The sequence below is a fragment of the Diadema antillarum genome, unplaced genomic scaffold (genome assembly GCF_040938485.1).
Source record: "Diadema antillarum isolate AM-2024a unplaced genomic scaffold, OU_Dant_1.0 seq00000989_RagTag, whole genome shotgun sequence".
Classification (NCBI taxonomy): domain Eukaryota; kingdom Metazoa; phylum Echinodermata; class Echinoidea; order Diadematoida; family Diadematidae; genus Diadema; species Diadema antillarum.
In genome coordinates this window covers 135,353-161,053 of record NW_027271829.1, presented here as the reverse complement: position 1 = coordinate 161,053, position 25,701 = coordinate 135,353, and the positions used below count along the sequence as shown (strand labels likewise).

Genomic DNA, 25,701 nt, shown 5'->3' with positions numbered 1-25,701 from the left:
TATATATATATATATATATATACATATATATATATATACAATTGAAGAAACACACACATGCGCGTGCACACACACACATACACACACGGATACAAATCGCCTTAACCAGTTTTCTTCATTTACGAGTAACGTCATCATTTTCACCAAGGCACACTACATAACGGCTGTACCATGTACACAAACATCACGTTGATGAATTAAGGTACCCGATTTATTTGTTATTTGGCAGTTTCCCTGACAATCATAAAAACAGTGCACGAATAAGAAAAGTTTACATTTTCTCTGTCGTTTGGACAGTTCTTTTCTTAGTGGTATCACGTATGGGGAATTGTTTTTCTTCACATAAATACATTGTCATGTAAAAATGAGTTGATTCATGGGAAAATAAGAAATGAGCATATTTCAGAGTGAAAGTGGCTCAGTCCATTGGTAGCTTATAAGCACGTTTGAAGAAACAGCGACTCCCATCATTTTGAACGGCGAAGAATTCAGGCTTTTGTGCGGACCTCCGTCTGTCGAGTATGGCAACACCATAAAAAACTCCACGGAGGCGAGCTGACATAAATTTTAGTACTCATCGTCTTCTCCCTCTCCCTCATCTTCTGCGGAGTCGACACCGACCTCTTCGTAGTCCTTCTCCAGAGCAGCCAGATCCTCACGAGCCTCGGAGAACTCTCCTTCCTCCATACCCTCTCCCACGTACCAGTGGACGAAGGCACGCTTGGCGTACATCAGGTCGAACTTGTGGTCAAGACGAGCCCAAGCCTCAGCGATGGCCGTAGTGTTACTCAGCATACACACGGCGCGCTGCACCTTGGCCAGATCGCCGCCGGGCACAACGGTTGGTGGCTGGTAGTTGATACCGACTTTGAAACCAGTTGGACACCAGTCGACGAACTGGATGGTGCGCTTGGTCTTGATGGTAGCGATGGCGGCGTTCACGTCCTTGGGGACGACGTCACCACGGAACAATAGGCAGCAGGCCATGTACTTGCCGTGACGAGGATCGCACTTCACCATTTGGTTGGCAGGCTCGAAGCAGGCGTTGGTTACTTCGGCAACGGTGAGCTGCTCATGGTAAGCCTTCTCGGCAGAAATGACTGGAGCGTAGGTGGCCAGGGGGAAATGGATTCTTGGGTATGGCACCAAGTTGGTCTGGAACTCCGTCAGATCTACGTTCAGAGCTCCGTCAAACCGAAGAGAAGCGGTGATCGACGAGACGATCTGACCGATGAGTCGGTTCAGGTTGGTGTACGTGGGACGCTCGATGTCGAGGTTACGACGGCAAATGTCGTAGATGGCCTCGTTGTCGACCATAAAGGCGCAGTCGGAATGCTCCAGAGTGGTATGTGTGGTCAAGATAGCGTTGTAGGGCTCGACAACTGCAGTGGCAATCTGGGGAGCTGGGTAGATGGCGAACTCGAGCTTGGACTTCTTGCCGTAGTCGACGGAGAGACGCTCCATGAGAGAAGAAAATCCTGAGCCGGTGCCACCACCGAAGCTGTGGAAGATGAGGAAACCCTGGAGACCAGTACATTGGTCCGCCTGGGTAAAGGGGAGCAAGAAATTAAGGGCACACGATCATTAGAATGCTTTACGAAAGTCGTTAAATATCACCTAATAATTATCACAAATTGGATAATTGCATGAAAAACTGATGCAAAACAACCATGTAAACATCCGATATGACGATGGATCGGGCTTTGCTTCTGACTTCGTTCTGTTTTGTTCGGCTTTTTTTTTGTGTGTGTGTTTTGTTTTAGGAGGTGTCTATATGAACAGAACTGAATCTCAGAGCGTAGAGCTTAAAGATAATAAAAAGTTTTGATACCTCAAAAGCTTCCCTGAATTTCCTTGTCTTGGTTTGTGTTTCAGGTTAAAGTACGTTGTCTGTGAGAATTACTCGCCCCAAAGTGCTCTCATGTCTTAGTAATCATGCAATAATGGTTTCGTACCAGAGCCGACGCTGACCAGCGTCGATAAATATTGTACGAAACCACTGACTGCGACCAGCAGCCCCATACGCATAGCGTAATGGGGCTTCGCATTGTAGCATTCAGGATCATGACAGAATTAGTATCGCGGGTAAATGTCAACTTAAAATCCAAAAATTTCTTCGATTTGAAGACTTACCAATTAAGTTGAAGTATTGAAAACAGGCTTCGAACAACGTTTGGTTCTGCCAATAGTCCCTTTCTGTTCGAATTGATGACTGAATGTGACTCGGTCGAGAGGACCTTGGGAGAGCTACATACACTGGATACCATGGCCAGCGCATGCGCACACAAACATCTTATCCGTTCATGGATTTGAAATTTGTGTGCATGTGATGTGTTCGCATGCACTGGCTGTAATATTCAGTGTACTGTATGTAGCTCTCCTAGGGTCCTGTCGACCGAGTCACATTCAGTCATCAATTCGAACAGAAAGGGACTATAGGCAGAACCAAACGTTGCCCGAAGCCTGTTTTCAATACTTCAAGTTAATTGGTAAGTCTTCAAATTGAAGAATTTATGGGATTTTAAGTTGACATTTACCCTGCGATACTAAATCTGTCATGATCCTGAATGCTACAATGCGAAGCCCGATTACGCTATGCGTATGGGACTGCTGGTCGCTATGCGTATGGGGCTGCTGATCGCAGTTAATTGCATGATTACTAAGACATGAGAGCACTTTGGGGCGAGTAAGTCTCACAGTGTTAGTTATATGAAAGGTACTTTAACCTGAAACACAGACTAAGACAAGGAAATTCAAGGACACTTTTGAGGTACCAAAACTTTTTGTTATCTTTAAACGCTGAGCTTGGCAAAAAGTTGAACTGGGCTAAAGCATTGTCAAAATACTTATATCCACTGCCCGCTTATGTATTGGCAACAGTCACAGGCATGGGTGAGAAAACAACCCCGAGGGCCTACATTATCATTGGATCATTAACAAATTTTTGCAAAGAGCTATCCGCCAACTAGACGTTTGGAGTTTTGAGAAAGCTGATACAAGTGTATACAAATCAGTTTTTTTTTTTTGTTTCGCACATCTGAACAGTCATCTCATCAACGTCCGTGTTGAGTTGGATGAAAATATCGGGAATTCGCGTTCAAGTGCTCCAACCAGCTTTATGTTTGTCAATTTCAAGTTTACGGTAGCTCAATGTTTTTCTCTTTTGTTTCATAGTCTCTTTATATGCAGATACCTATACACAATGTGTTTCTCATAGATGTTCTTATCTTCTCCCCAAGCAATCCCTATCGTTGGAAAATGTTCGCAGCCGTGAATTTTCAGAATCTCAGATTGCTAGTACAATGTATACCTACCAGCTTTCTGATACGGTCTAGAACTTGGTCGATGAGTTCCTTGCCCACTGTGTAGTGGCCACGGGCGTAGTTGTTGGCGGCATCCTCCTTGCCAGTGATCAGCTGCTCGGGGTGAAACAGCTGACGGTAGGTCCCCGTTCGAACCTCATCTGGATTACATAATATGAGGGGGAAATAAGGCTTACTTTCTGCGATGTCTGTATTCAATAAAGATGGAGTGTAAGTGTTATACGTCAATAGAAAATGAGCATCGTCTTAGAGCATGATTGCGAGATACATAATTGCAATTTCGCCTTGACAGAAGTATACATGTACATGTAGTACCAAATTAATGAATTCATAATAAAGGAGATTCATGAATGTTTCTACAGCATTCAACATTTGTCGTTCAATATATCATTATTTTATTCATTAGAAGTGTTCTTCGTGTCTCAAAAACCTGCCCTAGATATAATAGGAATCAAATCCACTCACCGACCACGGTTGGTTCGAGGTCGACGAACACAGCACGTGGAACGTGCTTGCCTGCTCCAGTCTCGCTGAAGAAGGTGTTGAAGGAGTCGTCACCTCCTCCGATGGTCTTGTCAGAAGGCATCTGACCATCGGGCTGGATGCCGTGCTCAAGGCAGTACAACTCCCAGCATGCATTGCCGATCTGGACACCGGCCTGGCCAACGTGGACTGAGATACATTCACGCTGTGAAATAATCGAAAACGCAAGTGGTTGGCTTTGTACTGCGGTATTCAAATGGAAGTGAAATGACCGGAGCTTCCTATGTTTTAATAACGTATCCGACGTGTACCAGGATCACGGTATTACATTGATGAGTTTAGGTTGAAAGCATTATGGCATGTAATATCGTCTATGAGAATTGGTAGATATTCTCCACTTTGAACAATATATATATGGATTTAAAGAAAATATCAGAGCTGTTTTGAAATATCACGTTTACTTGACGGTTATGAAGCCAGTTATATTAACCCACCCCTCCCCCAAATAAATAATAATGATAAATTGAAATGCGCTCTAATTTTCACATGTGAAAAACACTTTTTTTTTCTACATTCCCACTGTGGTTGCTCGCCAAAAACCGTCAGGGCTCCAACGCCACAAGGACTTAAAATGACCTTCAATATTTCTATCACATTAGGGATTGCCGACTGCGAATTTAAAAACAAGTTTTTAAGTCCCGCCATAGTTTTCTAGCCACACACACACACACATAGAAGCACACATATTGATTTGTGATTGTTAATTATCGTTATGCCCTTGTTTCTTTCGACACGAAATGTTTCGAGGCGGTATCAAAGTGCCTCCTGAAGACGAAAGATAAGATTAGTTGGCCATGTGCCAAAAGTATTACATCAATAGTCACGCGATGATATTGTACATTATGCTGGTACCACATGCAGAACAGAAATATTCGATACATTGCACTCGTGTTTTTCTTGAAAACGTTTTCCCCTTTTGGTTTAACGGGAAACCTCTGTGAAGAAGAAGAAAAAAAAAACAGATTCTGATATACTGCCCTAAGAGCCGAAACAGAAACTTGTCGTAGTCGCGGCCCGTGCGTGGCTACACACTTCCTCCTTAACAAACGCTTCATCAGTTTTCCCGCGTAATTTATCTAGTTCAGCGAGGAGCTATTAACACTTCTTACAACATGTAATAAAACACACGTGTATTAAACATTAAACTTCACGGTTTATCCCCTATATGATCAATGTAATCATCTTCTATTAAAATCGCAAACGTTTTGCAGCACGACCGTTGCACAACTGTACCCAAAAGTATGTTCTCAGGGTTGAATTTCTCAATACTTTTCCCTTCCTTTCGCTTCTCCTCCTCCTCCTTTGTCTCCCGTAGCTCAAGCGCTCTACAGAGGCTGGCGAAATGCTCTCTTTTTTGGTACGGTTCCCACGGAAACAAGTCGACCCACCTTTGTCAAATTTCGCAGCCTCTTTGTCCACGAATTCAATGCATTCTCACAAATCCGTCTTTGTGCACCCACAGGCATCACTGCGCATGACTGCACATGACTGCTTCCGTTAGTTTCCGTATAATATTCGTATTAGTCTTTAGTAGGTGTTTACATAACCTTTTTCATTTTTTTTTTTTGGGGGGGGGTTGCTCTATGTTTGCTCTGTAAGCTGTGAATCTATTCATTATTACATGGCGTTTACTGAGCCGTGCTAGGATCTCTTGGCGGTATAAATAGGCGTCCCTGAATTCAGCTGACTATGGAGACAGAGCCGCTAGAACTCTCGATCTGGTAAGAAGGCAAATTTTAAATATTTTCCCCCATAGATCTATACATTGTGCACTTTGTGGCCAACACGTGAAACAACAATAAGAAAGTATGAACACAGCGGCACATGGACAGAATCTCCTCTCAAACTACTGACAAACTAAGAGAGAGAGAGAGAGAAAGGAATCGGTAAAATTTTGATGGGAGGTGACCCATGGCCATGGCCATGCATGGCCATGAAGGGGGCTTGACACTGCAGTGGACTGTCATCTACAAGCACTGTCATCTACAAAGGATACTAAAATCAGCTTTTCCTACTTAAATGTAACTGTCCGGAGAAATATTTTTTTGTAGTTTTTTCCCCTTCATTCTATTTATCTATCTTTTTTAAAAATACTTTTACGGCTATCCTCCGTCTCGGAAGGGATTCAGTGAAGCCAGTCTCCGCGGAAATTATCCCGGCCCAGATGACCAGATACAGACCGACCTTTTGGTCAACCCACACGCCTGCTTTTTGTCAGCACACGTTTGAATGCCAGCTATTGTCCTTGCTCCTCCATTCTCTACCAGTGTCTACTCTGTGAGTATAAAAACGCAGACTACTGGCTGCACTGCTGCAATAGTAGTGACAATTTTTTTAATCATTTTTTTTTTTTTAGCAATGTCAATGACGAATGTCACTTCGTAACAGCGACTATGCCCACAAAACTTCCGTGGGTAGTCGTATATTCTACCCTGCGGTCCCAATATGAACGATTATAACTCTGTCACGTGGCTCTCTGTCGGTCTGGGCAGGAAGGTGACTCACCTCCCTGGTCTGGGTTCACAGCACAATACGATATCAAATTCAACCACTGCCAGACGATACGGCATTTAGGCCTACATCATGGGGAAATCTTCGACGAAAATCGATTTTTTTAAAAAAATTATAAGTGCCCCCTACATATTTAAAGTAGGACAATGTAAGTGCCGTGTTAATTAAGTTATCTACAAGAAGATCCTGAAAGCAAAATATTAATACTCACCATTTTGAAGATTGATGGAGAGAGCGATGACAACTGCAATGTCGCAAGGTGAGCTAGCAGACGTCGTTCTGATTTCTCCTTGCTGCGATCGGGCTTTTGTCAGAGTCGACGATTTGCGCTCGCCCGCTCTTTTCACTGCTTAGTCTCATTTCCCAAACTTCTTTTGAACTATTCTTGCACGCGACCTTTTTGCATACATCGCTGATAAGCGTGATTCAAACTTTGTTTATCAATCTATTGTCTATATTTCTTAGGCATAGTAACCGATTTATTCAATCGTACATCTGGAATCAAGAATATTCTTGGTGCCATTTTAGAAAATGCACAAACGTAACGGAGCAAGACTATGATCTCTAATCAACTAACCACCTGCCGCCTGAAATTTGCATAACGTATGCCAGCTTGCGAGCGGGAAGTGAGATTTTTGAAATTTGCATGAATGCTTTTGTCATTGTCGAGGTAGTTTGACCGCTCTCAGACAGTAAATTGCAATTCCAGATGATCTACTACTAGTCTTTACATGAGCGATCGCCTTGACAATGACACAGTCTCTTCACATGTCCTCGTCTTGTCATGTCTCCTGGCTGTAAAATCTTCGCAGAATTGAATACAATATACGACTACACATTCTTGAACGTAAAGTCTTTATCATTTGCTTAAAAACATCCGTTGTAAACACCCAATTAATATGATAGTAATGTTCATTAAGGATTATGATATCACATGGACAAGGAAAGACAGAAAAAGTAGATTTTTTTCATATCAGCGAAAAACGAATTTGAAAAAGAGATATCAATTTGGAAAAAGACAGAGCGAGAGACTGAATAGCTTATGACGTAATCTTCGTTTTTCACTATCTTTGTCATCACTATTAAATACTATTTTCATTTCCTCATGACTCACAGCGTCATCGCGAGTGCTAACCAGAGTATAGAAGCGCAAGTGCTAACACAAAATAGCGCAATGCCTTGTAAGTTTGTATGGCTGGATGTATGCGTGAGGTAAAACGCAAAAGGAAACGTGTCGCTCGAGTAAACATAAGCATTAGAAAATGTTTCTTAAAATCTTCGTATTGCTTTATAAGCATCGCAGAAGAAAAACAAATGAGTGAACCCGGTAGAAATTCCAAAAGGAACATGCTATTTGACCATCAAAACCAATAGGCCTGTAGATTACAATATGGAAAGTGGTATATTGGTCCAATGGAATACCAACAGATAATTTCTTTCTGGCCCAATACAAATTCAATAGAAATCCAACAGACACCAATAGAAAGTCATATAGGTCCTATAGAATATCAATACACAAATCTTTGTTGGTCTAATAGAAATCCAACGGAAAGTTATATTGAAATCTAGTGGGAACATTAAAAAATATTGCAAGACTAAATGATTATATCTATACCCCTGCAGCGGCATGGGTATTGAATCAGTCAGTTCTTTGCTATACCCAAACTCCTGTATTGTACATAAACAAATCACATTTATTATTTCGGACTGCGTTTTACGTATTTACTGCAAATATCATTATAATCTAAAATGCACAAAAAATGAACAAAACCGAATGAACTTTAACTGTATGTGTGTGGACTACCTTTTCGTCTGCATATTGTTATCTTAACTATTATTTTTAATATCATTATTATTATTGTTGTAATTATTATCATTATTATTGTTAATATTCTTCTTCTTCTTCTTCTTCTTCTTCTTATTATTATTATTATTATTATTATTATCATCATCATCATCATCATCACCATCACCACCACCACCACCACCATCATCATCATCATCATCATCATCACCATCATCACCATCATCATCATCATCATCATCATCATCATCATCATCGTTATTGGCATAGAAGCTGCATTAGTAATGCCGAGAAGGTATCACACACCCCGGCCCTTGGTAATGCAGGTAATTATAATGATTGAAATGAATATAATTAGCCTGAAATATTTTTCTTCTCCGTAGTTTACCAGCAATGTGACTTTGCATGTTTCATGCTTCTCATAAAGTATTTACAGGAGCTCCGTTTCATCGGGAGAGGTGATGGGAGAGCGCTATCTCCCCAGTTCCATCCCGCTGGAAATGGAAAATGTCTGTGTCGAGAGACTAAAGGACAGAGTGGGGCAGATTGGGGCGTTGGCCCAATCGACAGAGTGAAATCTGGTGTGTGTGTCTCGTTATAAAGGGTGGTGGAAAGAGACGTCCACCTCCCTGCTTATCACGATACACACAATCATAAGTAGGTAGGGAGTGTACAGGCTCTACCCATAGCCTCCACGTGGCATCACTTCTTTGTCCACTGTTATATTTTTACGTACCCTTTCAGTGGAAAACCAGCACATGCAAACTCAGCAGCAAGAGCGACGAATGAGTCACGGGCACTGACGGGCATAGCGTGGGAGTATCTACGGAATATTTTAAAATAAATTTAGACACAGTCATATGCAACCAAGGAGGTATTAAACCTCCTTGATGCAACTAAGCACAAGAACTATATATGCTTGATCAAATGGCGAATTAGAAATATACATGTAGATGTATTCATCAATATGACTATATAATCTCCTACAAACTCACACATAATATATTTCATTCTCTCCCTCTCTCTAAGCTAGTCTTTCTCTCGTTATAAATATAGGCATATATATTTATAAGATTATATACCATGTATGTATATATTGTGTATATATTTTCATCTATATCGAAATACATTTTGACCAATCCATCCATCTATCCTTCTATTTATGATCCATATAGGCCTTACATAGTATATGAATGCGTATGATTATGCAAATTCAATTCAATGGATTTCAATTATTTTTCAACGTCACATAAAAGTTCTTACAAACACAATAGTCAAAAATTAACTGTAATATAAACCAACCATTATGAACATAAAGCGGAAAAAAGATAAGCAAGTGAAATAAGCAAATACACTGTCTTACAAAAATGCAGAATAAATGATAACAATGATATTAGTAACATGTACATGTAGGCATATATTATCTATTATGATTATAAGATATAAAAGGGCCTATACATACACACATTATATAGGAGGCCTATGCACATGTTGTGTGTATGTAAGTGTGCTAAAGCACATAAATAGTGGAAATATAAGAAAAGCAACATCGATCAGGAACGAACGTAATGATGGCAAACTGTACAAAGATCGCTATAGACAGGTCAAGGAGACTCATCCTTGGACAGGTTCACCACGATGGTTCTTGTTCTCACTCGTTCTTCTGCACAGGCCGGGTGCTATACATAATTTAATACTACAAGCAGGGAGGTGAGAAGAGAACCCCACCTCCCTGCTACAAGAAAGAGCAGGTAGGGCCTACCTGTATAGTGGAAGGGAGGCGAGCTGTACATCTAAAATTATATGTATGATGTTAGTTTCGAAGAAACATGCTGGTAGTATTATCCAGTGTTGGTTCAAAATGGTGGTAGTGGCTATAATACCAATATGCAGTACTCGCGCGTTTTGTTCATAGTAAGTCTTGCTATTTTAATGCATAGGACCTAATTTACCATTTGCAGATGAACGTACAAGAACCCAGCATTAGTGCTTCAAAATGGTTCTAGAATGTGAGTGAGGGATAGAAACAACCAATGTCACGAAGATTTGAATCTAATCGATGTTAAGTATTGTTAAATATACAAAAATGTGAACAATAGTTACAATAAACATGTTTCCAGATTAAACCGTCTACAGTTATGGTTTACTGAGAAAAACAGTGATATCTCCTTATATTCTAGGCTTCATTGCAAAATGTTTATATGGTAAGGTGTTTTGTGATACAACTGACTTACATTATATGCATCATAAATGTGTGATATCTTGAACATTTTGTCACTGCTCCCAAAGGTAAACAGGTGCTAGTAGTTAATGTAACTGATGGTATCGAACAATCAGTACATGTATTGGAGTAACATAAGCCTCCTATATTAGGATGACTACCTGCAGAGGCTTTAGACCTATAGTAGTTTAGTGGTGATATAAAGCTACTGCAATAGTAGAGGTGACAGAAGCAGCTTCAAGTTATATTATTTGATAAAGTTCAAATGTGGAGAGGCAGTCGTTTAATGATTAAAGTGGTCATAAGAGTGAAAATTACAGTTACATCCATTGTACCATTACCACTGTCAGAAGGCACACCAACGAACCGTGGCGCCCAAAATCCAAAAGTCGCTTTATTCTATGGCCTGTGAATTATAAGCTTCAGTCAATTATAGTTTCATCATTCCCACCTTTGACCTTCAATTTGTTTTTGTTTCTTTTTTCTAGTCTCTCTTTTTCGGGGGGGGGGGGGAAGCATACAATTATGCGAAACATGGTTCGACTTCTATTATTCCAATTAGGGTGACTGCATGCACGGAGTGAACGAATGGCGCAGTGTTCTTATTTGTACCCGTGACTCAGTGAATGACGTCATCATTCTGCTCGTACCCATCATTTCTGTATGTTTATGTATGATTTACAACCCGGTGTACAGGGAGGTCTCAACTCCCTGATTTCACACAGCGAACCTCCGCTGCGCTCACAGTGGCTGCACTGATGATGGCAGCAGTTTCATCGTACTTCGCAGAGCATAGGATTAATCTATACATCACCTCAGAATGAACGATAGAACCATTTTACTCAATAAGAATTAATACTTCCATTTCATCAGTTGGAAATGCATATTGTTTATAAGCAAAGGCTGCTACACAAGATTATACAACGTAACTAATCGCATTAGAAGAAACAATAGGATTGTCAATCCAGTCTTAGGCACTGACTGACCATTTCCGTGTATATGATTCAACTATTTGGTACCATTATTGTGTGCAAAAACTGAGAGATAGCAACAAAGCGGCAGGATGAAATAAAAATGGACTCAGGCTTTACAGACAAAACGAACAAGTAAATAAATGAGATTGTAAAACGAATTTTGAAATATAGAAGTTGGTGCTGTATTCCATCAAAAAAAATCGAAATGGTTGTTATAATTTTATGTACGTATAAATGCTGTTCTCATTCTAGGCTACCCCTGTGTATCATCACGGTGTCAAAATCGCTGCATGATGTAATGGTGCCCTTTAAAGGTCACGCCCCGTTATGGGCTCAACAGAGTTAAATTCCGTAATAAATCGCCACACAGTCATTGCCAAATTAACCCTTTCGGGCTCATCATTTCAAGTGTTACGAACATTCCCTATAGAAAGTCTGATGGCAGCACTGGACCACGTCTACACGCTTTCCATCAATTGCAGAATGGAAAAAAAAAAAAGTCGGGAGCCGTGTTATTCCGCGCGATCGAATTGACGTGTGTAATAATGTAATTGAACTCGTTCAAGCTCACTGCTGCATAATGCAGGGGTGTAATGTGTGCTTCACAAGCAAGCCGCAGAGAAATCCCACTGCACTGGGCAATATAGAAATTGTATAGCTAGTGAGATCTCTCCATAGAGATGTATATTGTAACTTCTTTGCAGATTTCCCACCTGCCTGACTCAACGGTACCAGATGACGCTCGCTGCGGTGAAACTCCTGCTATCCGCGAGCTAGCCCCTGAAGTTAACTGCGACTTTATGTTCCCTCGCGAGTATAGATTTTCCTGTTCCCCTACTTCAATACTAGAATTCAGCATTAGGTCACTCGTAATGAGTTATGTGATATAATATCTGGGCATTCGACAGTATGATATAAATCAGTTCAGTTCATTTTGTTTCATTCATTATAAAATACATAAAAATACAAAGGCACGTACATCTACAAACTTAAAGAACATGTTTCATGTGAATGGGGATCAACAAAGAGAACTTTAAGTCTTATAACGCGTTAACCCTGGTAGTACAAAATATTACATTAAGAAGGACACAAAACACAAACACAACTATAAGATCATATACATGAAAGTAAATAACGTTACAAAAGTAACATAAAAAATCAGCAACGGGAAGAATACAATTCACAAGATGATCTTCATATGCACGTTTGAAACCATTAAGGAATGGGATATTTTTGAAGAACAAGCGGTAAACTATTTTAAGAAGATAATGTTTCTATATGCATTTGTTCGGACTAAAAGAAGGTGAAGTTCGTGTGCATGTGTGTGTATGTGTATGTGTGTTTGTGGTGTAGTTATTAATAAATATTGTGATACTAAATGTTGAAGATGTTGACAATTATAATGATAGTAATAACAACAACAAGAGTACCAACGACACTAATAACAATCATAATCATCATCATTATCATCATCACCACCGTAACGATACTAAACAAATGATTTTCAGTGTAATCAATGAGAAAAACCAACACATATGAGTCACACATATGGACACCATTGACATGGAGTGCAACACAATTACTTTTCCACTGATAACGTAGAACCTCCTTATACGTTTGGTATTCAGTGCCACGTACTGATGAGCGACAGCCAGAATGTTACCATCAAGACAGAGTACTCAAGTACACTGAGTGTTGTCGCCAGCTACGTTCACTAGCTGTACAGTCAACCTCTCTAACACTCAGTATGTGTAGGGAGGTAGGATCACCTCCCTGGTCTGTGACCTAGCTTGAAACTTCCACTCATTAATACTTCTTTATGCCGATGACCTGAGTCATTGCTTTGGGGGCACTGATTTGCTTCTCCGCGGGACACTCTCTAAACTTTCAGTCTCCACCACGAAATGGACTTAAGTTCAGTGAAATTCCTTTTCAAGAAACACTCTCCAGTGAGGTGGAACAGAGATGCCTTCCACCTTCCTGCTTTAACTGGCTCTCAGCGTTTTCAGCAAAGTATCATGATCGTGATGACACAAGTTGTTGAATTCGTCAGCTAGGCCTTCTTCTTTCGTTCTTGTTTTGTTTTTGCGATTTCTTCCATCCTTACCAAATGGGATAAAAAAGACTTCGCTTTACTCATTCTCTCCTGTCTTTAACCCTGACCCTAGCAAACTCTTCCCGTGATGGAGCTAGAATATGACTATCTCCGTGGTGGAACACGAGATATATACTGTACATGACCCCTGTATTCTTTTGTTATAGGGCTCACACGGGTAAATATTTCCCCATAGAGACGTGTTTTAAAATTCAAAATTCAAAAAATTCTGTAAAATAGCTGAGAGAAATAAAATGTTTCATCTTCGGTAACCTGAAAAAGTGAGGTATACCCTTTCATCCATCAAATTTCCAAGGGGGGTTCTTCGGCTCAAACTCTGTCCAAGGGTTCGCAAGGCCAGACTACGAGTTCTTTTTACTTAAAAAAAATGAATAATCACATCTTTTCTGCACATGCATCCAATCACATATAGTTCCTTCAAATTCCATATTGAAAAGCTTTCATCTTCCAACCAAAATGCAGTTTGTAGAGGAATATCTGCAGCTATTCAGTTTCTGCCAAACTGCCTTTTCTGATTTTTTTTCTTCATTTATTTTAGTATCTTTGGTACGATTTTGTGATGCGGTCTGGAATATTCCATTCAGGTGTGAGCCCTGTATGGATCTCTTCGCTGGGACCGTACAGAGAAACGGACTCAGTGCCGTTATACGGCACTGAACGGACTCTCGTACCACCGCCCTCTATCGGCAATGTTATGAAAGCCTATCTGCGGTGGATGTAGTCAATTTCCGAACATTAGTCATTCATGACATCATCACCGCTAATATCACGAGTGCAGTCAATTTGTCATCATCACCACACCAGCATAATCATAATCATCATCAAAGTCATTATCAACAAAGTTAGCATTGATTTTGTAATATTTCACTTTGTAACAACTGCAAAGTACCAAAACACGAATCAGAATAGTGGAGTAAATGATTTTCGTCTAGGCGAGAAATGAGGTGAAATTACAATGCAAGAAAGACTCACTTTTGTTGACGATATATTTGCAAGATTCCCATCCGAGACTGTTGTACAGAGGGACGGACACCATGGAATACTGGACACAGGTAAGGTCACTTATTGTCCACTGTCGGGGTAAACAGTAGAGTGCAAATACAAAGTCAAGGGTTTTCGGGCCCAAGCAATCAGCTTTCCATAAAATGCAATACAATACAATACAATACAATACAATACAATACAATACAATACAATACAATACAATACAATACAATACAATACAACACAATAAATACAATACAATACAATGCAATACAATATGATACGATACGATACAATACAATACATTACAATACAATACAATACAATACAATACAATACAATACACTACAATACAATACAATACAATACAATACAATACAATACAATACAATACAATACAATACATACAATATCATATGAGTACTTGTATAGCGCTCTGACAATGACCGGAGTAATGTCTGTTACCTTCTTTAATATTTCATAGTTATGAATTCATAAACATTTCCGGAAATTCATATTGAAATTGAAATACTTATACACTGTACTACTCAAAGTCTGAATTCGTTTCATTATTAAATACGCCACTTTAAACTGTTTTCAAAACTTTGGAATTTGGCGGTGAACTAGTAAATACTGTACATGTACTTGCTATAGCAAGATTTGCGTATTTTCTCTCATTAAATCGTAAGCTTCTTCGTTGTTCAAGGATCAATATATGAATATTTTTCGATTAAATGAATTGGAAAATAAGATGGCTTTGCTTCTGATCGTTATTTAGGATTTCTATAGAAAAAAAAAACCCGGTTTGCCCAGATTAAAGTAATGATTCATGTAGCATATAAACTTACCTCAGACGGTTTTCTGTGCGTATATATTGTCTTTGGATATCCAGTCTGTGAAGATTAAACTCTGATTGGCTGATGTCTGACTAATGTCTGATTTTCTGACTTAGTTTTGAGTGCAGCTTTTTATGCAACATATATAGCTCTGATGATCACATAAATCAAACTTATACATACCTCGGGTCTGTTTTGTGAGAAGATTCCTATGCAGGTGCTTCCGCCGGGCTTCTCACCCATAGCAATCAATCCCGAACCAAAGAGTCGACACCTCTCGTCAACCTTTTATTTTTTAGGGGAAAACAAAGCAACAAGATTGACATGAAAAAGATATTGCTTGTTATCAGGTGATGTATCATAAACATCCAGATGATCACAATAGTAACATCATAGTGATATGAAATCGAATTTCAATTCTCAATAGACAAACACGCAGCTCAAAATCACAAACTTGCCAGTTGTGCAGTGCAATTTTCAACCAGTGCACTCAATCAAGAATGAATGCCGATTATTTGACCTGTGATGTAACTCTATCGTCAACAGGTAGTTGTCTATAGTACGTCTAAATCATGTAATTACATACGTGTAGGTGCGTACATGTTAAGAAAGTAAAAATCTTTTAAGATTCGGTAGCGACAGAGACATCATTTATAGGTGAGTAATACGTCTATAACACGCACCTCGGAAAACGACATCCACTCGTAGCGGCCGTTTGGTCCAGTTCGGGCGCCGAGAAAGGGACCATCGTCTGCGATCAGATTCGAAGGAGGGAGAGTTATCTATAATTATGTTCACACTTTTCTGTCGAATGTGCCCAAATTTCCCACACAAACATATGGACAGGTATATATTGATGTGGCACGTAGAGAGTTAACAGCAGTGCCATAATGCGCCCTAAGCTGTTAGTCATCAAACACAGTTTTTTTTTGATGGATGATATGAGTCATGAGAATTTATCGATAATTTAAAAACTGAATTCACGAAAGTGTCATCCTGAGTGCAATCAATCCTGAGTGCAATTCTCCAATCGTGTAATACAATTGTACATTGTCCCATACGCTCTGTGAAGTACATAATCAGGGGCGGATCCAGGAATTCCGTAAAGAGGGAGCGCGTTTACAAAATTAGAGGGGGCGCACGCACCCCTCCCCCATTTTTTTCTTTTTATTTTTTTTGTTTCAAGAAAAAAAAATAAGGGGGGGGGGGCATGCGCCGGTTGCGGTCCTCCCTGGATCCGCCCCTGATAATTACACAGATGGAGAGCAATGGTTAGATTTACCAGAATGACATTTCATCAAGTCGTCTTATTCGTTTTTGTTGTTTAAAAAGCAGTTGATGACGGACGATTCAGAGATTAAATAAGTCGAGAATTCAAAAGACACTTTATTTTCAAAATTTTGAAGTATCAAAGTATTACAACCAAAACGAGGGGAACAGACTTTATTCGATATCTCTCTAGCCCAATAGTACGAGCACATAAATATCATTTTAATCATCAATTGTTACACTCGTTACAAACATGTTATCACAGTTGTCGTCACATGAAATAATAGGGAGCTTTAGATTTGCGACGCGGATGTTTAAGACGACGATTGCATAGGTCAGTCTCCTCTCTCCCTGCGTACTGTTGCAAAGTAGCATTAGATTACGCGAGGACGCTAAAAAGGTCAGTGCATCAAGTAGCTCTCTGCGTCGTGAATTTGAGCGGACGCAAAAGCCGCGCAAACTCAGACGAGACACCCGTTGCTAGAAAGGCAACTTGCAACTTGCAACTGATTGTCACTGGCCAATCAAAATCATTGTTGCATGCATGTCTTCTTAATAGGGCAGACCCTGAGCCAATCAGAATGGTTGTTTCAAAATTAGCAATTATTTGCAATTGATTGCAACTTTCTTGCAACGGGGCCCTGGTTGATTTTTATAAGCGAAATTAATGTGTGCATGCGCAGAACATTTTTCCTCTGAACATCCGCGTCGTGACAATCTAACTAAAGCTTCCTATAGCAAGCTTTAGATTTTAATGTTTATGACGCGCATCCTCCATGACTGGAAAATAGGAACAGGGGGGCATTTCATGAAGCATTTTGGTCGGATATTTTTCTGACAAACTGTTACAAGCTATTGAAATCCTTGCATCTGATTGGCTGAGAGCCCAATTTGTCCGACAACTTGTCGGACAAAATGCTTCATGAAATGCCCCCCTGGTGTCTTGCGCATGTACAAAACGATTATTATCGTAGTTATAATTATTTTATCTTTTTGCCTAATAGCGGCTTCGTAGGATTAGCGTGGCAGATGTAGAGCTCGCTAATGACCCCTGTTGTGCATATCTTTAAACTTTCAAGCGTAATCAATGAATTCACAAGCATTATCATCGCTGTCATTGATGTTATTGACACTCCCGTATCATCGACAGATTCATATCGTCATTCTCATGCTCTGTGGCTTCTGAGACGTGTTCTTACTTGAAACTCTCTGGCCTCTCTTAAAAGCCTCGTACACAGTGGTCGCGTCGCTGTAAAACTGCCCCGACCTGTAGCGTGATTCGTTGACGTAAGCACTCACTCGGATTCTTTCAGGCCCCTGTATATTGTAGCATTAATCATGAACAGTGCACTAAAGTAAGAACACATTCAAATCGGAAACGTAATGTGCTGAAGAAAAAACAGCAACAACATTTAAACAACAAACGAAGATACAGACATGTTTATTGGTATTTAACTATTTGAACTGTCGTAAACTGTGCGGCCTTTCTCCGTCGCCGATGATACATGCTTCCACAACTGCTGTCCTATGCTTATACTTTCAAAAAAAAAAATTTCAAAATATAAGAGCACCTCAGAAGCTTGAACTATTTCCGCTTACAGGCGAACAGGCTCACCATCAATTTGAGAAATATGATATTTCTACAAGAGAATATATTATTTACCTATTTCAATTCAATTTCAATTCAAATGAATTTATTAGGAATTTTCTGCGTTGAATACATATTACAAATGAAATACAGTTATTTCTTTTTATTTTCAAGACAATACATGATCATGCAGTGTGTACATCCAAACATAATTGAAATATATGCGTATACAGATTGAAGAAAAGAGTTAGAAAACACGTCAACTGGGAACCACTCGGGATATGATGAATCAAATGATCTGACTGAATTATGGCGCATATTTTGGGAGTGTGAATGCAAAAGACTGTCGTCAAATAAGCATATAGCTTGAAGATACGACACCCTTAAAAGGGATGAAAAAAAAAAGAAAAAAATGGGCAAAACAAACATCATGTATACTTATCGAAAACAAAACAAAAGAAAAAAAAACAGAGTCATCCTGGAATCACATTGCGACAACAAAAATTGGATAGACACTTATTATGTACAAAGAATGAGGTGAGTGCTGGTGCAAACGAATGGCTGTTCGACATGACTGTTCGACAGCCATAAAATGGCTGTTCAACATAAAGTTAAACACTCGAGGATCACTGAAACATAAATGCGACCCTCATTTCCAAATATTCAAACACTGAGAGAATGTGTGATCAGTAGCTTGACAATACATCCAAACAACATTTCTTCAGCAAACCATTCCAAACCCTTTGAGGAAGTGAATGAGAACTGAACGATATTTTATTTTCAAACACGACCATGTGATATTATGTTACAAGAATATACCATCATTTTGACGTTTGTGTTATCCATGTATATTGTTTGGAAATGACAATAAAAAGGGAAGGAATGAATGAATGAATGAACGACATAAAAACTGTAGACCCCCCCCCCCCTTCTCCATAGTTAAACAACACAAAAAGGAGAATCAAATTCAGCCGATGCTTGAACAGACAGCGATTCTCAATAACAAAATTAATGAGTAAAAACTTGTAATGCGCTAAGCAATATTACCGGTAAAAGTATGCTTTGCTGTCGGATGTCGACGCCCCTCCTGACGGTGTCCGGTTCGTAGTTGACCGCGGTCACGCCACTGGATGAGGACAAAGACGCTGCGAGTACCCGCAGCTTGGTGATACGGTCAGACACTGCTGCGGTAAACAGCTTACCACTTCTTACCGCGGTGAGCATTCTGGCCGATCTTGGCAGATCTTACGGTAGAAATTAAAATCTTCTCAGTGCTTGGACAAGCCGTTTCTGTGTGAAATAAGTGGAGAAATGGGTACAGGAATGTTAGATGGTATATAATATTATGTCATAAGGAAAGGAAATCTTGATTTGTTACGAGTAAAATCAAAGTGAGTTTATATAATTAACATTAATTTTTCGATTGTGATAAAGAAGGTATAATTATTTAATTGTACACTCAGCAAAAAAAAGAAAGTAAACACTTTTTCAAGTTTATATTTCTCATAGAATATTTGGCTGAAAATTAATGTATTATATACCATATGAAAGGTAATTTAATTGGCTATCAACCTGGTAGGTCAACAAAAATGGAAACTTTACACATGAGTGAACACCTTTGTTTTTCTCTTCCGGGGCACAAAAGTAAAAATTGCAAAACTGAATAAGTTGTCATTCATGCATATGTGCTTTTCCATAGAACATTAAGAACAAACAACAAATTTCATACAAAACGAAACATCAATTAAGTTGTAAAAATGAACCTATGATCTCTATATGATATCTTTAAAGCCCAAAAGATCAATGAAGGATAAAACTAATGGAGGAAAATAAAGAATTTTATGTCAAATCTAAATTCAAATGAAATAAGAGAAGTAATAATCAAGAAAAATGGTAGAAATTTGAGCTTTTTTTCAAATTAGGAAATCGTAAATAATGTTCGGTTCTTGAATTTGTCTCATTAATTCTTAAATTGCTAGATTAAAAGAAATAAATAGAGCAATTCTGTTTATGTAATCATCTTTATGCTCATAATTCCCTATGTCATTTGAAGTTTGACTTGAATTCTTATTTTCCCCCTTTAGTTTCCCATTTTGCTTTTCTTAGAGGTTATAAAGAAATAAAGAGAACGAAAACTTATTTTTGCTATTTCATTCATGCCTCTCATTGTCTTAAACTGGTCTTTTGTTGTCAATGTTATCGTGAAGGCATTTGCAAATGAAAGAGAACATGTCAATTTTTGCAATTTTCAATTTTCTACCTTGGAGGACAAAACAAATGTGCTCACTCATGCGTAAAGTTTTCTTTTAAATTAACCTAATAGCTTAATAGCTAATTAAATAACCTTTAATATGGTATATAATACATTGATTTTCATCAAAATCTATGAAAAATATGAACTCAAGAAATTGTTTACATTCTTTTTTTGCTGAGTGTATGTCTAAATACATGCGCAAACACGTTGAAAGAAGTCACACACAAACGCACACAGATATACAAAAATCTTTTGAAAGAAATCCTAAAGTAAGCATTGAACTTTCGAAGTAGGAGTAGGAAGACACACAGTCGACGCTTTTTAATGCTTTTGCTTCTCTGATGTAACTAAGGCATGTTTGCTCGGCAGATAACATTGCATGTTAGTTTAGCCGATAAAATAGCGTTTGGTCGACATTGAGATCTTTGGGCAAGTGTCAAGGACATTTTACTAAACATAACATGCATTATTTTTTTTTTTTGTCTTTGTCTTTTTTTTTAAATTTTCGTTCACCGGTGAATCTAATAAAATAATCTAACAGAGAAATTGGTGCCTCCATTGAATATCATTCAACAGGCATTGGCAGGGGTTTCCATAGTTTGACGAGATCAGGGAGGTGACTTCCCTGACGAGATATAATGTGTCGTGGGCGTCGGCGTAATCTTCTTGCGATTGCAACGCGATGTAATTCTTGGGGTTATAACGGAAATAAACAATACTAGTATCTTCCATAACCCGCGTTCATGCATAGTGATGGCACATGCTGAATTATTCTTCTCTATCTCTCTTGTATGCAACCGTTCCAATTGTATACTGGACTCCATTATCGTGCCGTGGTACAATAGCTATTCTATATGCTTCAATGTGCATCATTGTGCTCTCTCTCTCTCTCCCTCCCCTCTCTCTCTCTCTCTCCCTCTCTCTCTCTCTCTCTTGTATGATGTCGTGTCTTTTGTGTGAATGTTTTTATGATACGTGCATGCGTATGTGTGTATGAATGTAGTGTATGCACATGTACGTATTAGTTATTTTGTGTCGTCTCTTCCGGGTACAGACGGCTCAATTCATGCAGGGAGGTGTGAGTGAGAGCTCTCTCACACCTCCCTGATTCATGTGTCTGTATAGCTTGTATAACACTATAATTTTTGTCAGTGTCTTAATTTGTAAATTGTAATTTGCACTTTTTGCATTCGAAAATAGCTATTGTTTATCATCATAATCAATACATATAACCAAAAACATCTTAATGATGTTTTTGAGTTATATATGAATTAATTCCGGATGATATTTAGTATAAATCAATAACGTCTCAAGTGCTCACGTTATACAAGCCCTGTTTTCAGTGGGCCACTTTTTTTTGTTTGTTTAATGAAATTGTATGTATATTTCATTATACTTTATGATATTTTATTATGTATTTTGTAAAAAAAATGACAAAATGATGATTGTATAATGTATACTTTGTATTTTTTCATGTTTTTGTGAACGAATGGAATGGAAATAAATCTCAGTGATGAACTGTACTGAACTGCTTTACTTCACAGTATACGACCTCCAAAACAATACAGTAAAGATAAAGTCAATTTCTAATGCTTATATTTAAAGGGGATAGTTGTAACTGATCAGTGAGAATTAGTGGGAATGCTGGGTATGATTGTTCCAATCCTTGTGGGATTCATTTAAGAGTATATTATATATCTATTGTTGTGTGAAAATTATTTGCTTCAGAATGGTTTCATATTCAAGTAATGTGCAGTTTAATGTTTACAGGTTAGCATGCCTGTACAGTGACGAGGCGATCGTTAACTATCGCCTCGTCACTGTAAAGGCATGCTAACCTGGAAACATTAAACTGCACATTACTTGAATATGAAACCATTCTGAAGCAAATAATTCTCACACAACAATAGATATATAATATACTCTTAAATGAATCCCACAAGGATGGGAACAATCATCCTCCAGCTTTCCCACTGATTCCCACTTATCAGTTCCTAGCCATCCCTTAAAACTTATGCGAATAAATAAAACTCATAAGGAAATAGAAGAAAAATTCATCATTTCCTGCAACTGCCAAAAAACAGAGAGTAATTGATGCATTATACATGACGAGTGGTATATGATGCTGATATGTGTAAACATGTATTATAACCATACGCTTTTGTCATCTTGGGAACGTAATGCCATCATGACAAATGGTGACAAGGGACTTACGTCGTATATGATGTCGCGTATCATTTCATACTGTACTAACCATTATCAACGGCGACGTACCCGAACTTTTTGCCATTGACCGTTTGTATGCTTATTCTGTTTGCTAATAGGGACACGTGATTGGCCAATGTAAACAGTGCAACTCGTTCGTTATTTCCTCTTGAAGTGTATGATAGGCCTACACTTACGATAACGCTACGGGACCTTGTTGTCTAGCGTGAAGGACGGCGAATCATTGACCATCGCTGTCCACGGTCATTAACACGAAGGTGATGAGGTAAATAACTATGATGGCTGTATAGTAATCAGTGTCGTTGACATATCTCATTGATAATCCTTTCCGAACATAGCACTGAAGTCCGACTACAACGCTATGTAAACAGATTATGTGGATTATCATGCATACTTATATCATTATTATACATTCACAATCAAAACGTCAAAATAATGGAGCACGTTATTGAAAGCCTACGCCTGAAATAATGATGGCGGCATACACATGGGGAAAGGAATCTTTAAGACAGGAATTGAGTATTGCAGACAGTGGAAACTTACGTAAATAGGCTTCCCTCCCTGCCCCCCCCCCCCCCGTTAATCCATCTATTAATTTATCTATATGTCACATAATGTACAGGATGGTGGCACTATACTGACTGAAAACAAGGTACGGGGTGAACCTCGGATACTCCCATGCTATCCGTCTCCAACTTCCTCTCAAATTCCTCATGGCTATAATATTCTGTGACAATGAAGTTTTGTTTCCATCAAAGTAAACCATGGAGTCTGAAGGTTTGTCGCGTTCATAAATTTCTGCAGAAGGGGAAGGGTAGACAATGACTGAATGTGTTAATTACCATGGGAGAAATCTGTCGTAATCTGCTAGTGCTAATCTTGTATAAAATCATACCACACTTATCTGCTTGCAGATGTGTGATAATCACCCTGATGATAATAGAGGAGCCCTATACTACAGGGGCATGATAACACACAACATTGCCCAGGAATTCGAACCCGCGCCGAACCGTACCAATCACGAACCTGTGCATTCGATTGAAAGGGAGATACGCTTTGACTGAGCTACCTTGCCGCCCTTAACCTCGATAACTATAAAAACTATACATAATCATAATATCGGCCTATGTATAATTTCTTACCACTGGCAAATATCCTTTGAATGTGCCTTTCCGACCCTCCCCCACTCCCCAACCCCCCCCCCAAAAAAAAAAAAAACAACAACAACAACAAAAAACAAAAAAAAAACAAAAAAACAAACAAAAACAAAAACAAAAACAAAAACAAAACAAAACAAAACAAATCGTGTGCCTGTCTATATAGTTGCAATACTGGTATATTCATTCCCTTGGAGTTACAAATGAAGTATATGATAAAGATGAAGTCACATTTATGGAAAGCGGGGAACAATGGGAATTGTTGCAGTAGTATAACTGTAGGCCTAACCCATGAAAGGAAGTACTTGTATAGTATCTCCTTGAAATGACTAGAGAATCATAACGACGACACCACTGGCCGTCCCGTATAGACGAATGAGCTGTTTGAAGGTCACCTTGACACGTGTCGGTATGTTTGCGGGAATATGGGAGCCTTCGGTTTGAGATAATAATGTCACAGGTTCAATTCAGTGTAGGCCTACAATTACATGACAAGCAGACAGGACAACACCAGCAAGGAGATGTGCATGATATTTTTTAAACGGAAAATCAGGATTATGCAAATATAAACACACGCGAGATATATTTGGAAGTACTCGAAGAGATTGTTTGCACTGAATTAATCTCAATTTTTTATCAGTAATACAAATCAAAAGACAGCTACATTCTTGTACATATTTTCGTGGGTGTGTTTAAAAAGGCAGACTGTGGTACATATCGCCATAAATAACAACTCGAGTAGATCGATGTCTTATTTTAGGGCTAACTATCGCATATTAGTGCCCTTCGGAGATAAGCGTTTATTTTTATGATTTTATCTCGTTTAGATGAGTGCTCAAAACTGACTGGCGGATCAATGAAATCAGATTCCTTGATGCGACTTATATTTCATTACTTGTTATCATTATCACTTTGTTTCTGTTCTGGTAAAAGTTACAGTGCACTTCAATCACAAAGGGAAGTTGGGCTGTAGTGTATGCGTTGTTGAGGTTGCCCATAACATTATAGAATATCCATGATATTTACACTATGGAGCATCACATGCTTTGTGTTAGGCCTATACATAGATAATTACTCTGCTGTTCAGATTTCAATCAAATGCAATGACAGCGCATCACGTTCTGAATATTTAAAGAAAACAAAGGTCCCAATATAAACGTGGATTGAGTGGAAGTAGCAATATTAGTATAATGCATAAGTGCAAAGTTTGAGGAAAAGCGGACAATCCTTTCAAAAGTTATGATTTTTTAAAGTTTCCGTGTCGTCACAGCTGGATAACGAGACTACCTCGCTCCATGACGTCATTATTGACAACAATATAGAGATAAGGATAATTGAAAAGTACACATTTTCTTCAAATTGTTACTAGTATTGGTTGAGGTGACAATGTTAAGCTTTCAACTTTTTGCGAGATACTTAGAAGCGACTTTATGAAATGTTAAAGAGCATACAATATTATTCTAAGAGGAATTCAAATTGATTTGATGAAAATCTGAGCTATGGCTGAGATATAAAAAAAAACAAAGAAAAACAGAACAATCCTGATAAAAAATGAGTCCCACCTTTTATTACGATCGCTTTGTTTTGGATATACCAGCCATTTCAAAACCAATTTTCATCAAGAACTTTGAATTCCTCTTATAGAATTACATGCTCTTTCGTATTTCATAATTATGAGGTTTCTCATAATCAAGGAATTACCATCAAGAACGTTGGAAACCTGAAGCTCCATCTCAACCAAAACTGTGTACCCATCCCTTTTGGTACTTCCGCTTGCTTTCTAAAAGAGCTGTCAATTGCTCGCTTGTTATGCTAGAAAAGAGAAAATGTGTTGAATTTTCTTTATATTTTCTTTATAATTGTTGACCAGAATGACGTCATCAAGTGCGTAGTCT

The 25,701-nt window shown here is 38.7% G+C and overlaps 2 protein-coding genes across 2 annotated transcripts in view; both read right to left on the bottom strand.

The window, feature by feature from the left end:
• LOC139742224 (long-chain-fatty-acid--CoA ligase 5-like) overlaps positions 1 to 19,414 on the bottom strand; it is a 52,297-nt gene extending 32,883 nt beyond the window's left edge. The window contains exons 1-5 of the mRNA XM_071652801.1: positions 19,217 to 19,414; positions 17,781 to 17,898; positions 15,996 to 16,063; positions 15,496 to 15,597; positions 14,465 to 14,564 (exon numbers count right to left, since the gene is read on the bottom strand). Coding sequence (XP_071508902.1) covers positions 14,465 to 14,564; positions 15,496 to 15,597; positions 15,996 to 16,063; positions 17,781 to 17,898; positions 19,217 to 19,393 — 565 coding nt within the window. The 5' untranslated portion in view covers positions 19,394 to 19,414. The remainder of the gene's footprint in view (positions 1 to 14,464; positions 14,565 to 15,495; positions 15,598 to 15,995; positions 16,064 to 17,780; positions 17,899 to 19,216) is intronic.
• On the bottom strand, positions 330 to 6,641 carry LOC139742228 (tubulin alpha-1 chain-like). The gene is made up of 4 exons (XM_071652803.1): positions 6,589 to 6,641; positions 3,789 to 4,011; positions 3,315 to 3,463; positions 330 to 1,545 (listed from the first exon to the last, which is right to left on the bottom strand). Exons 1-4 carry the CDS (start codon positions 6,589 to 6,591, stop codon positions 568 to 570), a joined length of 1,353 nt encoding a protein of 450 aa, XP_071508904.1. The 5' UTR covers positions 6,592 to 6,641; the 3' UTR covers positions 330 to 567.
• Positions 19,415 to 25,701: the final 6,287 nt, after the last annotated feature.

Coding starts and splice junctions, on each gene's coding strand:
- LOC139742228 (XM_071652803.1), bottom strand. Junction 3,464..3,788: donor CCTCGAACCAACCGTGGTCG/GTGAGTGGATTT, acceptor TATGTAATCCAG/ATGAGGTTCGAACGGGGACC. Junction 1,546..3,314: donor TAGACCGTATCAGAAAGCTG/GTAGGTATACAT, acceptor CCCTTTACCCAG/GCGGACCAATGTACTGGTCT.